General features: G+C 44.2%; 3 protein-coding genes across 3 annotated transcripts in view; 1 reads left to right on the forward strand and 2 right to left on the reverse strand.

The window, feature by feature from the left end:
- Nucleotides 1–647: 647 nt before the first annotated feature.
- Nucleotides 648–1,787, reverse strand: LOC134468301 (uncharacterized). Its single transcript, XM_063222242.1, has 3 exons — nt 1,389–1,787; nt 1,040–1,225; nt 648–922 (listed from the first exon to the last, which is right to left on the reverse strand). The coding sequence occupies exons 1-3, from the start codon at nt 1,735–1,737 to the stop codon at nt 648–650; spliced, it is 810 nt and encodes a 269-aa protein (XP_063078312.1). The 5' UTR covers nt 1,738–1,787.
- Nucleotides 1,788–8,503: 6,716 nt separating this feature from the next.
- Nucleotides 8,504–10,100, reverse strand: LOC134469509 (rho-related GTP-binding protein RhoB). Its single transcript, XM_063223813.1, has one exon. The coding sequence runs from the start codon at nt 9,933–9,935 to the stop codon at nt 9,348–9,350; it is 588 nt and encodes a 195-aa protein (XP_063079883.1). The 5' UTR covers nt 9,936–10,100; the 3' UTR covers nt 8,504–9,347.
- Nucleotides 10,101–10,877: 777 nt separating this feature from the next.
- pum2 (pumilio RNA-binding family member 2) overlaps nt 10,878–13,508 on the forward strand; it is a 59,130-nt gene continuing 56,499 nt past the window's right edge. The window contains exon 1 of the mRNA XM_063223814.1: nt 10,878–11,218. The gene's annotated coding sequence lies outside the window, so the exon portion shown is untranslated. The remainder of the gene's footprint in view (nt 11,219–13,508) is intronic.

Below are 13,508 nucleotides of genomic sequence, written 5' to 3' on the forward strand. Positions count from 1 at the left end.
TGGAAGACGGGTCCATGATTTCCATTAGCACCTTCTGACAACATGAAGTAGGCAGAGCACTTCAAAAGAGCACCTCAGCTATAGGCTACAGAACTATTCCAGCCGCTGAGCACTTCAGAAGAGTCCTCAGCTATACAGATCTATTCCAGCAGCTGAATACTTCAAAAGAGCCCAATAGGCTACAGAACTATTCCAGCCGCTGGCAGCCGTGGCCTAGTGGTTAGAGAGTTGGTCTTTCAATCTTGGGGTTGCCGGTTCGAATCCCCCCTGACCTCTCCCTACACCTCCATCCATGGCTGAAGTGCCCTTGAGCAAGGCACCTAACCCCACATTGCTCCAGGGACTGTAACCAATTCCCTGAAAAATAATAGTTGTAAGTCGCTTTGAACAAAATGAAAGCGTCAGCTAAGTGCAATGTAATGTAATGTAATGTAATGTAATGTAATGAAGAGCCCTCAGCTACAGGCTACAGAACTATTCCAGCTGCGGTCCCCAAATAAATAAAGGCAAAAAACATTCAAATCCAATATCCTATAAAAAATACAAAAAGTCAAAAATGGTGGATTCGAAAAAGAGCTTTTCAAATAAAATAAAAAATGAGTAGGCCAAAAAATAGACTTCTACTCTTGCGCAGTGTTGTGCAGTGTCTACTTCTTGTTGATCATGGCGGCTAGCAGACTCAGCATCTCCTTGCCCCTGCTGTCCTCTCTTCTCATCTGCTCTGCCCACGCTTCCCTCGCAAGTTGCATCTGGAGGGCGAGTTCCTGCCCTAGTTGCTCTGTTTTTTCCATCTCTCTCTCTCGCATTTCCTGCTCGCTCTTCATCTCCATTTCCCGCAGCTTCACCTCACACTCCCGGTCTTCTCGAGCTACCCTCTCGAGACTAGCCAGCAGGTCCTGCTGATAAGTCCGTCTCTTGGGCTCTGTTGAGTTACAAAGACAACATTAGTACCATGTACAATAGCATATAGGGGCCTAAATCACCGCAAATAAATGGGTGTAGATATGAAGATAGGCTAGCTATATATTTTAGCCCATACCTGCTCTGGTTCTCGGGGGGATGTGATGGGACGGTTGTTGCCGGACCTCTCGTGCAGGTGGTCCCTCTCCCTCTCCCTCTGCATCACCCATGACCGACGTTTCAGCGTCCGACTCGACAACGCTGTCCTCCACATCAGGCGTCTCACACAACCGGGAGTTGGGCTCCGGTGTTGGAATGGGACGCTCTAAGACGCAGAACATGGAACAGCGGGCGTTAGAGCTTTCCAATATGACTCGCAGAATATAGGCTAGTAGGCATGTTTGCATGCATCATAGCCTTTAAAAAAATATATATATAGGCCTAAAATAAAGATAAGTTTTTATAGTTTTAGATAGGCTACACTCTACCATTTTCTGCAGGCTGCAGTTCTGCTGTGTTCCGTCCCGTGGATTGACTAGGCCGGTGACCCAACACGCTGTCCATCAAGTCATAAAAAGGGAACTTCTTTGGCGCCACACCACTGCGACCGTTGTGTATTTTGGCCGCTTTGTAGGACGCCCGCAGTTTCTTTAGCTTCTCACGGACTTGTCGTGTTGTTCGGAACACACCGACCTTGGCCATCTCTGCAGAAATGAACTTCATCACGTCTTCGTTTCTGCACACCCCATCGATTTTCCTCTGGACTGAGTCTTCAGCCCAGATGGTGAGGAGCGTCTTCACGTCCTCCGCAGACCAGATCACGCGCTCAGCAGCCATCTTCTTCTTTCTTCGTTCTTAGTGTATAAAAAAATGAAATACTGTATGCTTCAGTCTCAACATCTGCCCTTTATTTGGTGTCGGACACTAACCCCTCCCCGACCCCTCCCTGACCTCTGCCCGAGGTTGACCCCGCCTCCGAGCCTCGGTGGCGCTTGATGGCCCATCGAATTCGACGGGCCAAAAAAACCGGCCCTTAGCCCCACAACCTGGCCCGGCGGCCATCTTTAGCACCTAGCCCCCTTTTGATGAGATCACCGTCAGCCCCCTTTTGTCCGGGCCAGCCCGGGGCTGGCCCTGCAGTGAGACCAAGGCTAATGACTACACCCCGCAGCCTGTGTGAACAGGCCAGGCTAAGGGAGGGCTGAACATGGGCACTGGCACACAGGACATGTTCCCAGTATATAGGCACACAGGACATTTTCACAGTATATAGGCACACAGGACATGTTCCCAGTATATAGGCACACAGGACATGTTCCCAGTATATACTGTAGGCCTAAATACTTGTGGAGTGGGGGCACACAGGACATTTTCCCAGTATATAGGCCTAAATACTTGTGGAGTGGGGGCATACAGGGCATTCTCCCAGCGGGCCGACAGTCATCAGGGGCTGATGCTTTTGTGTTTCTGTTTATTTCAGCTCACAATTTTGTGGGGGGGGGGGGGGGTTGGTGCATCCTAGATGAGTCTATCATACTTGTGGTATGGGAGTGGGGGCGAAGGGTGAGGGGCGAAGGGCGAGGGGTGAGGGGCGAGGGGCGAGGGGCGAGTCTATGCCAAAAGTGCCCCGGGCCAGTTTGTGGTCCCAGTCTAGCCCTGGGTGAGGGATTTAGTCCAGACTTGCCCCACGTATGTACAGTACACAGGCTGCTGCTGTACAGAGAGCCTCACTACACAGGCTGAGCCTCACGGGCTGCTGCTAAATCATTTGAGGAAACAGGATTTCTCTCCCTCTCCAAGAGGTTTACCTACAGTACCTTATACAGCTGCCATACTGTACACTACAGCTTTGTGGTAAAGGACAAAATCCCTCCGAGTATTTGTGGGATCAGTGAACAGTGAAAATGTTGCTCATGTTCTAATCGGTGCTACCAGTCACATAACAGTGACTCATGTCTAGCCTTCTGCTGCTCTCTTGGCGAGGGGTCACTCACTGGGAAAACAGGCAACAGACGCCATGTGAATACCCTGGTACAATAAAAAGGAAAAACATTTAAATAAAAAATAAAAAAAACGTCCAAAAGGGCTGTGGAACATGTTGGAGACCCGTAGGCCTATACTGCATATCAGACACATAGGCCTATGCTGCATATCAGACACATAGGTCTACTGCAATCCTTGCGTGATGAAGGTCTAGTACCGAAATGTTGTTTATTAAAGAAAGAACAGCGAAATGGTCAGTGCGGGAGTTTCTTTAAGTAATCTGGGGTGTACTCACTTTTGTGGGCAACGTTCAAACATTAATGGCTGTATTTTGATTTTTCTGAGTGAACAAGGAATTTAAGCAGTTATATACAGTGCCCTCCATAATTATTGGCACCCCTGGTTGAGATGTGTTTTTTAGCTTCCAATTATTTTATTTGATTTCTAAATAATATGGGACCTTACTGGAAAAAAAGAGAAAAATCCAACCTTCAATACAAGTGCATTTATTCAGTGGGGAAAAAATCCCACATAAAGAAATAATTATTTGGTGTTAATATTTTGTACAACCCCCTTTTGCCAACAAAACAGCACCTAATCTTCTCCTATAATGTTTCACAAGATGGGAAAAGACAGAAAGAGGGATCTTCAGCCATTCCTCTTTGCAGAATCTCCCTAAATCATCCAGAGACCTGGGTCCTCTCCTCTGTACTCTCCTCTTCAGCTCACCCCACAGGTTCTCAATGGGGTTGAGGTCAGGGGACTGAGATGGCCATGGGAGGAGCTTGATTTTGTGTCTGGTGAACCATTTCTGTGTAGATTTGGCCATATGTTTAGGGTCATTGTCTTGCTGAAAGACCCAGTGACGACCCAGCTTCAGCTTTCGGGCAGAGGGCAACAGATTTTGATTTAAAATGTCCTGGTATTTCAAAGCATTCATGATGCCATGCACCCTAACAAGGTTCCCAGGGCCTTTGGAAGCGAAACAGCCCCACAGCATCACTGACCCACCCCCATACTTCACAGTGGGTATGAGGTGCTTTTCAGCATGCGCATCTTTCGTGGTACGCCAGACCCACTTAGAGTGTTTGTTGCCAAAAAGCTCAATCTTGGTCTCATCTGACCAAAGCACACGGTCCCAGTTGAAGCCCCAATACCGCTTGGCGAACTCCAGACGCTTGCGTTTATGATCGTGAGTGAGGAAAGGTTTTCTCCGTGCATGCCTCCCAAACAGCTTGTTGGCGTGTAGACAGCGCATGATGGTTGATTTGGAGACTTTGTGACCCCAGGATGCTACCATTTGTTGTAATTCTGTAACAGTGAGCTTTGGAGATCTTTTGATTTCTCTTACCATCCTCCTCACTGTGCGTGGTGGCAAAATAAACTTGGGTCCTCGTCCAGGCTTGTTTACCACTGTTCCAGTTGTTTTGAACTTCTTAATTATTCCTCTCACAGTGGATATGGGCAGCTGCAGTTGAGTGGTAATCTTCTTGTAGCCTCTGCCTGACCTGTGAAGGTCGACGCACATCTGCCTCACTTGTATGCTGTGTTCCTTTGTCTTTCCCATGTTTAAGAGTGGATAAGAGAAATGGCCTCGGTGTCACGTCATATTTATACCCCAGGGAAACAGGAAGTGATGAATTACTAATTAAATGTTCCTACATACTCTGGTAAACTTTGTAAACTACTGTAGAAATGACAGAAATGCTTCAATTATATTTATTTCCTGGGAATTGTTAAGGGTGCCAATAATTGTGGAACAGGTGATTTAAAGAAAAATAATTATTTTTTAGTCAGGGATTTTTTTATTTTCTTACAATTCATTTGAGTTGAAGGCTACATTTTCCTACAATTTTCAGTGTGACAGTATTCTTCTGCAATAAACACTGAATTTATTTTAAGGCTTTTAACACATCTCAACCAGGGGTGCCAATAATTATGGAGGGCACTGTATGTTGTTAAAGGGTCAGTAATCATTGTGTCAAAGAAACATTTCTTTAATGCTCTCCTATGAAAAGATATACTCAAAAATCTGCAAAAAAGTGAGGGGTGTACTCACTTACGTGGCATGTACCGTAAGGGAACATATTAGACCCATAGGCCCACTGCATAACAGACAAATAGGCCTACTGCATGCAGTATAAGGGAACATATCAGACCCATAGGCCTACTGCATAACAGTCTAGGGCTGTGGAACATATTAGACCCATAGGCCTACTGCATATTAGACCCATTAGCCTACTGCATATTAGTAAGGGAACATATCAGACCCATAGGCCTACTGCATAACAGTCTGTAGAGGGCTGTGGAACATGTCCATGCAGATCCCCTGGCCACCTGGCCTCAGCTATAGCCTCCAGTCTGGATTACATTGCATTGCACTGGAGGCCAGAGTTAATTTGCATTCAACACTTCAAGTTATACACTGGTATTTTACTGTGCTGTACGCGTCTTGGAGCTAGACACCTCAATTTCCTTTGGTATTACTAAAAGTAGGCCTACTCCACTCTACTCTACTCTACTAGCCAATGAAAAGTGTTTCTTGGTGCGATTGAATACATTTCCCAAAGCACACCTGATGTTCGGTACAGAGATTGTAAAACACATCGAAACCATTCACCATCAGTGTTATGAGGAAGTAAATAAATGCGCAGGTACAGGCAGATATATGGTCATGAAAGTAAAGTGATATTCAGTTCACATGGGAGAACGGCTGGGTTTTATATAGTACAGGACGTTTTTAATGTTTTTGTTCATGATCAGCGAGCTGCCACTTTGTGAAGCATTAAAAATGCATTCATGCTTAAAAGTGCCATCTGGTTCAGAGATAGCTGGAATCAGGCCATATGAGGTCGGCCTTCTCTGATTCAAATGAATGTAAACGGGGAAATAGGCACATTCTCACAGGAGATTCAGGCACTATGGAGTTTAAAAAGACACAGCCTGCACAATGTACCTTAACCCCTCAACCCATGTTGGCCTAAGCACTTTTTGGGAAAAGGTGCCTGCTCCCTATTAAAACCCAAATATCTCAGTCTCTGAAGCACAGAAAAACATGAAATAAGTTGCATGTAAAAGGTAGAACCTTCATTTTGTACTAGAATGTGTTCATTCAGCTCTAACATACCCCACATTTTCAATAAACAGCTCAAATCTCAAGAACCTGAATGCAGCGCATATGTCACTCCAGGACACAATGGGCCCTTGTTATAAATCTGCTGTTACCATAATGACAATGACCAAGTGGTAATGTATTATTAAAGGCAGTGTAGTCATAGTAGTGTAGGTTAGTACTATGGTAGTCATGTTACTAAAGGTGTAATGTCGTAACAGTATAGTACTATGGTAGTCTTCATTGGCTATTTTCCACTGATAGAACAGTGCACATTAAAGATTGATGCCTCCCTGTATTTTTGGCATTGGCATTTGGCATTTGAAATGATGCTATTTGCTGTGCTATTTGATGCAAGGCGCTAACTTGAGCAAATGAAAATGTAAGATTGAAAGCGTCAGCTACCCCAAAGATTCTGCTTGTAGATACAGCAGCTTATTGTATCTCTTCACCTGATGCACCTCTTCAATGGATGGGGGCAAGTCAGTGGAATAAAGACTGGCGTTATTAGATCAAGTCCCATTACTATGCGCTTTGAGACAACTTTAGTTGTGATATATAAATACAGGTTGTATTGTATTATTACAAATACACATTTTACCACTGTACACTGTGCCTGTCTTCGTATCTAAACTTTGCTACTAATGTTTGCTTTTATTTTTGTATCTATTTTGATTCTTCCTCTAGCCAGACACTGTACAGGACTTTGGTCAGTTTTAGACTATTTTTAAGTGTTTTTTAAATAAAATGTACTTACTTACTTACACATCCCCAAATTACAATACACATCATATGCACAACAACACAACATTTTGCTAATGTTTCTGTGCAGGCATCAGCGTAGCGCTCGCTCCCCCAGACCTGGCTATTACGCAGGGGGCCATGTCAGATTGGGAACTGTGGAGCTGGGTTTATTTATAGTGCCCCATGTCAGGAAGGTTGAGGATGGTGGAGCAGGACACACATGGAGGAGAGATAAGGGCGTCTCAGGAGATTGGCCATCATCAGAGTTTAAAGTGATACTGTCCCATTTTTGGAAATAAGCTTATTTTACACCTCCCTTTGAGTTAAATAATAGGCTTTTACCTTTCTCCTGTATTCACAAACGTTTTCTAGTTATGGCCGTGCACATTTTACCTCCAAGCTAACAGTTAACATTGAGTCCTATGAGACCAGTTAGCCGCAAACTGGTCTCATAGGACTCAATGTTAACGGCTAGCATGGGGGTAAAATTTGCACTGCCGTACCCAGAGAACGGTCGAAAGTACAGAAGAACGGTAAAAGCCTATTATTTAACTCAAGGGGAGGTGTAAAATAAGCTTATTTCCAAAAATGGGACAGTATCCCTTTAAGAGTGAGGCTTCCCCCCCAGTCCCTCTAGAACAGGCGAGGGAAAACGTTTTCATTCGAAGGCCCACTTCAAATTTTATAAAATCCTCCAAGGGCCGTACTATCAACACAAACCAGGATTTCCCCTGTACTGCACTTTAGGCCTATTGAAGGCGGCTATACCTCCAGGATTTCCCCCAGCACTTCATGCCTATATTGAAGGCGGCTATACCTCCAGGATTTCCCCTGTACTGCACTTTAGGCCTATTGAAGGTGGGCACCTTTACAACACACCACGCCTTCACTAGGTCCCCAGAAAATATAACTTAATTGTATTGCAAATGTTATTTCTAAGATTTTACAAAACACGTCACATTTCATGTAAAACTGCATATCAATGAAATTATATCGGGGCCCGGATAAGACAGCCTAAAAGGCTGTAAAAGGGCCCTCGAGACATAGGTCGCCCCACCCATTATCTAGAACTTTGCATGAACATTCCACGCCTCCCCTAGAACACTGCTGTGCTGTATAATCTGAGGGTTTGTCATATGGTCTAATAGTGAGAGCTCACATGGTCCATTGTGCTCCTGAAAGGGTTAAAGTGGAAAGCCCTTAGTGCCATTCCTGTTTCCTGCCTCTCCAGACAACATCTCCAGACGCAGACTGTGCAGCCTATTGTCTATTTTGGGCTCCTGTTTCCCGCTACAGTGAGATAATTACTCCATGTCAATATTTCCATGGTTTCTGTCAAAACAAGTTTGTGTAAGAAGACCCATAGGGGCTTAGAGCGCTAAGGAGACTGTGCAAAACAATGTTACTCAGGTGCTCATCTGTACCGGGTGAAGTCAAAATCTCAAAAAGGGAGGAAAAACAAAAGGGACTCTGAGATTTGAGAAAAATATTTTTCTTCGAGTGTCTCTGCTCTTTCCTCCTTTTTTTGAATTTGTGTAGTTTGTGTATACCGGTATTTCACTTAAATTAAAATATCTTAGATGAATTGCACATTGCTCTTTGAAGGTTTGTTTACATTCAAGCATCCTAGGCAAATACAATGTCAGTCGTGGTTCAGTCAATGTTGTGTTAAATCTACCTCTTAGTTTTTTACTATCTCTTTGTCAGGAAATCCATGTTGACTACCTACGTTGGCCATGCTGCCAAAAGGCCCAATCACACCCATGGTAGTACAAGTGGTCTTTATTCAGGCAATTTTGAATTAAGGACATTTCAGAATTCCTTCAAAAAAAGTCCATAGTGATACATCCACAGAGGATACAAAAAAATATTGCACTATAAAAGTGTTCTTAGTTGTGGCACAGCATAGCCTACAGGGGTGCAGTCAGTTGTCCAGCAGGCGTTTTGCTATTGTACTTGGCCAAGGCTGAAGTGATCATGAACAAGACCTTCCATTAAAGCAGCTTAAAAAAACAACAGTTCAGTGAAATAAAAGTAGTGAATGTTTTACTTAATGCATAACCCCATTAACACTAAGCTTCATATTACTTTAAGTAGGCTATGCCTATATTGGCAGCATAATTGTCGCAGACAATACTTTTTTTTCCTTTTAGTGGCTGTAAACAAAAAGGGTTGTTCAACACATGTGCACCCCACCCCACCCATAGGCCTCAGACTCTTACTTTAGCCTATTTATTAGTCCACGACTCCAGCGCTACGAAAACCAACAACTGGTTCAGTAGAGAGCACTTTCAGGCAATTGACTCGTTCCCTTTTCGGGTGATTTTAGGCTAACACTGGTCCATCCATACATCATGCATCCCACTTTCTTGGCACATAAAAGAAAGGTTTAACGGAAAAAAGGAGTCCCAGTTTTCACTCGAAGTAAGCCCAGTCATATTAACTATTTACCCTTGACACCATTAGTCGGACACAGGACACAAGGGAGCCTTGTGTTGCACAGGCTTTCTCTTTGGGCTGGGCCAGCCGGGATAGGACGTGGCAATTGTCCGAATCGTTCAGGCAACGAGCTTTCACTGTAGAAATGCTTATTTGGCTTTAAGTCCTCTCACAACAGCAGGCAACAATTTGTGCAACTACCGGGCGGACTCGGTCTTTGAAGAGCGGCACGTGTAGCCGTTTCAAACACCTCGCGGACCCCGTCTTTGGTCTTGGCCGAACACTCCAAATAATCGTATGCCCCGATGCGAACAGCCATGGCCCTGCCGTCCTCCGTTTTCACTGGCTCCTGTTTCATCATAGCGAGCTCGTTTTTGACGTTTTCGTCGTTCCTCAAGTCCTTTTTGTTGGCCACGAGAATTATAGGCACGTTCGGGCAGAAGTGTTTCACCTCCGGCACCCATTTTTCCGGGATATTTTCCAAAGAATCAGGACTGTCCACCGAAAAGCACATCAGGATGACGTCCGTGTCGGGATAGGACAGGGGCCGTAGCCTGTCGTAGTCTTCTTGTCCAGCAGTGTCCCAAAGCGCCAGCTGCACTTGTTTGTTGTCCACCTCGATGTCCGCGACATAATTCTCAAATACAGTTGGCACGTAGACTTCTGGGAACTCATCTTTGCTGAAGACTATCAAAAGGCAAGTTTTCCCACACGCCCCGTCTCCTACCACGACCAGTTTCTTGCGAATGTCTGCCATGACGATAGAGTCGCATTCAACTGAGAATAAACGCTGACTTCATACGGCAAAGACAACAGTTGGAGGCTGAATCAATGCTTCTCTCTCTGGGCTTTCAGGTCGCTTCGTGCCCTACAACACAGACCCAAAACGCAAACAGCTACTCATATACCCTCTCTGGATCCACCCGCTCCCTTTATAACGGGCCGCAGCTTTCTTAATATAGCTATCCAATCGGAATCATGGAAGTGATGTCACCCTGTAGAAAACCAGCAGTGATTGGCGCTTGTTTCCTGAGAGGCGGGATTATCACTGTGACAGCCATCTGAACTCTGGGAGATGAAGTCATGGCTCTCGAGTAGGCCCTGCCTTCAGCAAGACAAGACACTGTCCAGATTCAAAGTGAAGAAAGAGTGTCATGTCATGATATTGCAAACACAACAATTAATAGTTACTTTCTCCTCATGCCTCTCTCGGGATTTCAAACATTGCAGCACACATACACATACACATACAGCACAACGTCTCCATACTGATTAACAGCATTATGAATAAGCAATGTGCACAAATAAGTCAAAATTAAGTGGTGGTGGGGATTTAGGATTTTAACATAGATACCTTTACCTAAACCAGAAAGTAGAAAAGAAATGGTTCTTTTCTCTCTGCCTAAACCACGGGTCAATTAATTAGCCTTAGTACAATAACCTATAGTTTATATGGACTAATTGTTCAGCACCTTACCAACTAGTTGCACAATATGTCAGGAACATGTTTCCAACATGTAGGCTGAAAAGGTCAGACCAAAACACAGTGTATGTGACTTAAAAACAATTGTCGCACATAGACCCATACAATATATCATTGTTAATAGTCAAAGATGTTCTTTCTCGTTTTATTAAACCAGTGAAAGAGCTGGGTGAGAAAGACGAAAACAGATAGCAGCTAAATGGGTTGATATGTGCAGATGCGCCAAAGTTCACATGCTCAGCAACGGGGCCCTTTTGTTCTTCCTGGTGTTGATCGAAGCCCACGTTGGCGGAACGAGCTTTGATCTAGATGTTCTTCAGGTTAATTGATAATGTTTGAAGCGAAACTGACATTTTAGTGCGCAGGTCTTACAATATGCATTCAGCCTGTGGGGTGGGCACTAGACTAGCCTGGTACTTCAAACTCCTACATAGCTAGCACGTCCAAATCTAAATCATTAAAACACGAAGGGATCACCACGGAAACAAAACAAAATAGCTGGATTGTCGACAACGGGGGTCTGTTTAAACATCGGTCTTCAGCGAAAAATACCGCGTGTAAGTACCCAAGACTTGTGTTAATTGATGTCTTGTTGTCCATATTCTCTAAATATAACGTGGATTATTGCTTTGGACTGCGAGTATCCCCTTTTGTTTAGCGGGGTAAGGCCCCTCTGTTTAGAACTTGGAGGGGGGCCATGTTGTTAGTGAGCGGTGTAGTTACCCAGCAGCGATGGTGTTTTGTTAATGCTCTCCAGACGGCATTTGGGTGATGCTCTATATTTTTCAGCGCTGTACATACGCCCTCAAGATATGTTCTAATAGCATGTGAATAGCTTTTTAACGGATACATTTCAATATACTATTTTCATTGTTTTACTTAACAAGGTAAGCGCCTTCCTTGTTTTATTAACAAAGCTTGCTGTATCTACCCGACATAATTTAGCCACGAAGTTAGCTTTAGCCAGTGTTGTGTTGTTGGTTAGCTAATGTTATCGAGCTAAAGTGGATCTGCCTGTTGACTAGCTCGCTTTCTTACAGTGCACATAGTTTAGCTAGGTTACGTTCTGCATTCATTCCGGTTAGTTAATATTTGGCTGAGACTAACTGATTTTGCTGAAATGTGTTTGCTCATGAAAATTTATTCTGTACACTTTGTAGCTTGTTAGCTTTAGCTGTTGCTAGGGCAGATACACCAGTTAGCCAGGTAACGAAAGCCTGTGCTTGTTTGCTGCCTTGTGTTAAATTGGTGTTAGCTATGGTAGCTTGTAGCTACACGACTGCCATGAAAGTCAATGCAGAATCATGGCTGAAGCCACCTAGCGAACATATCAAGTTAGCTATTTTGGATGGGCTCACAAGTTGATAACGTTAGCTACGCACATTGTCTTGTTCCTTGACACAACCTGAGCCCGACTGCTATTTAGCTGTTTGTGTAATGGTGTTGGCTAGCTGACGTAGGCTAATCTAATACCAGCGTCTCGGAGATAGTTGAAAAGCATTGTGGCTTTTCATCGGAATCGCCCCTTTTCTCATTTTACGCACTTGCTGAAATGAATCATAGCATTTACTTTTGTTGAATCGCTGGCTAGCTACCCACCAGACTTGCATTAGCCTTTTGAGTGTTTCTTTATAGGCGACAGCGATATACCTTCTTTTTGCCCTTTCCATCTTGGTTAGGTAGTTTACTAGGTTACATAAACATTATTCGGCTGTAAAAGCAACCAAGTCCAGCTAGCAGGCGTGGACGCTTATTTGTGTTTGGTAGAAATCTGTAACTTGCTAGCCAACAGGCTAGCTAGCTAATTGTTATCTGTACAGATCCTACTCGCCATTTTATTTTGAACCATCTCTCCCTGATTTGGCCATTGATTTAGCACCCAGTAAAATTGACATCTGCCAACGAAAACGGAGACAGACATGCGCCTAACTTTCCCAATTCACGAGCTGACGTTTGATTATTATTGTGTGGGCTTGTGATCAATTGATGGATCTGTAGCCCAACAATGCTTTGATGAACTGGCCTAGCTAACGTTAGCCACTGTTGTGCACTGGCTAAAGTGAACTTATTTAGCTGCAGGGTAGTGACCAAGGTATTTTGTCCTGAGCTGTATACGAGTTATATCATCATAGCAATGTGATGTCGGTGTGGCCGAACAGTTTGGTGATGCCCAAGTAAGTGAAGAGAGCCGTCTGAAATTATGCCAAGTTAGACTCGTGTCAAAACTTTGTAACAGTTGCAGCAGCTAAGTGCTTTGGCAACTATGTCGTGTTGACAGCATGTCTTTAGGCCAACTCCTACACATCTTCGCTAATTTAGCAGCTCGTAAAGCATTCGGACATTGATTAATATTTTGATTGACCGACACTGCGTTTCAGGTGTTTTTGCTAAGCGTCCCCAATGCATAGCTCAGGCGTTAAACGTAATCACGGGCCTACATTTCGTCATTTGTTTGAAACTGGTCGTTGCTCCTTAAAATGGTGTCAAGTGATAACAGGGCTTTTGCAACAAGTTTGCTCGAATTCAGTCAAATGTTAATGTGTTTAGTAAATGTGCCACCAAACGTTGCCGTGACCTTAGTAAACAAACTGAGTAATGTGCTGTATTCTAGTTCGACTGGGTGGAGTGGATAGTGTGTCACATACTGTACTATACACTGTTCTCAAGTTGCCAAGGCATTCGGCTGCCTGGAGCCTCCGCGCTGAAAGCTGACATTTCCTGATGCGTCTAGTGTGAGGATGAGGTGTCTGTTGAGGCCTTGAAAACCCCCCTCATGACTCTTTTGTCTGCCTTGGCAAAAATAAAACACGATATTAAATGTCTGGCAAGACGGGTCACTCATACAGG

The sequence above is a fragment of the Engraulis encrasicolus genome, chromosome 18 (assembly GCF_034702125.1).
Source record: "Engraulis encrasicolus isolate BLACKSEA-1 chromosome 18, IST_EnEncr_1.0, whole genome shotgun sequence".
Lineage (NCBI taxonomy): Eukaryota > Metazoa > Chordata > Actinopteri > Clupeiformes > Engraulidae > Engraulis > Engraulis encrasicolus.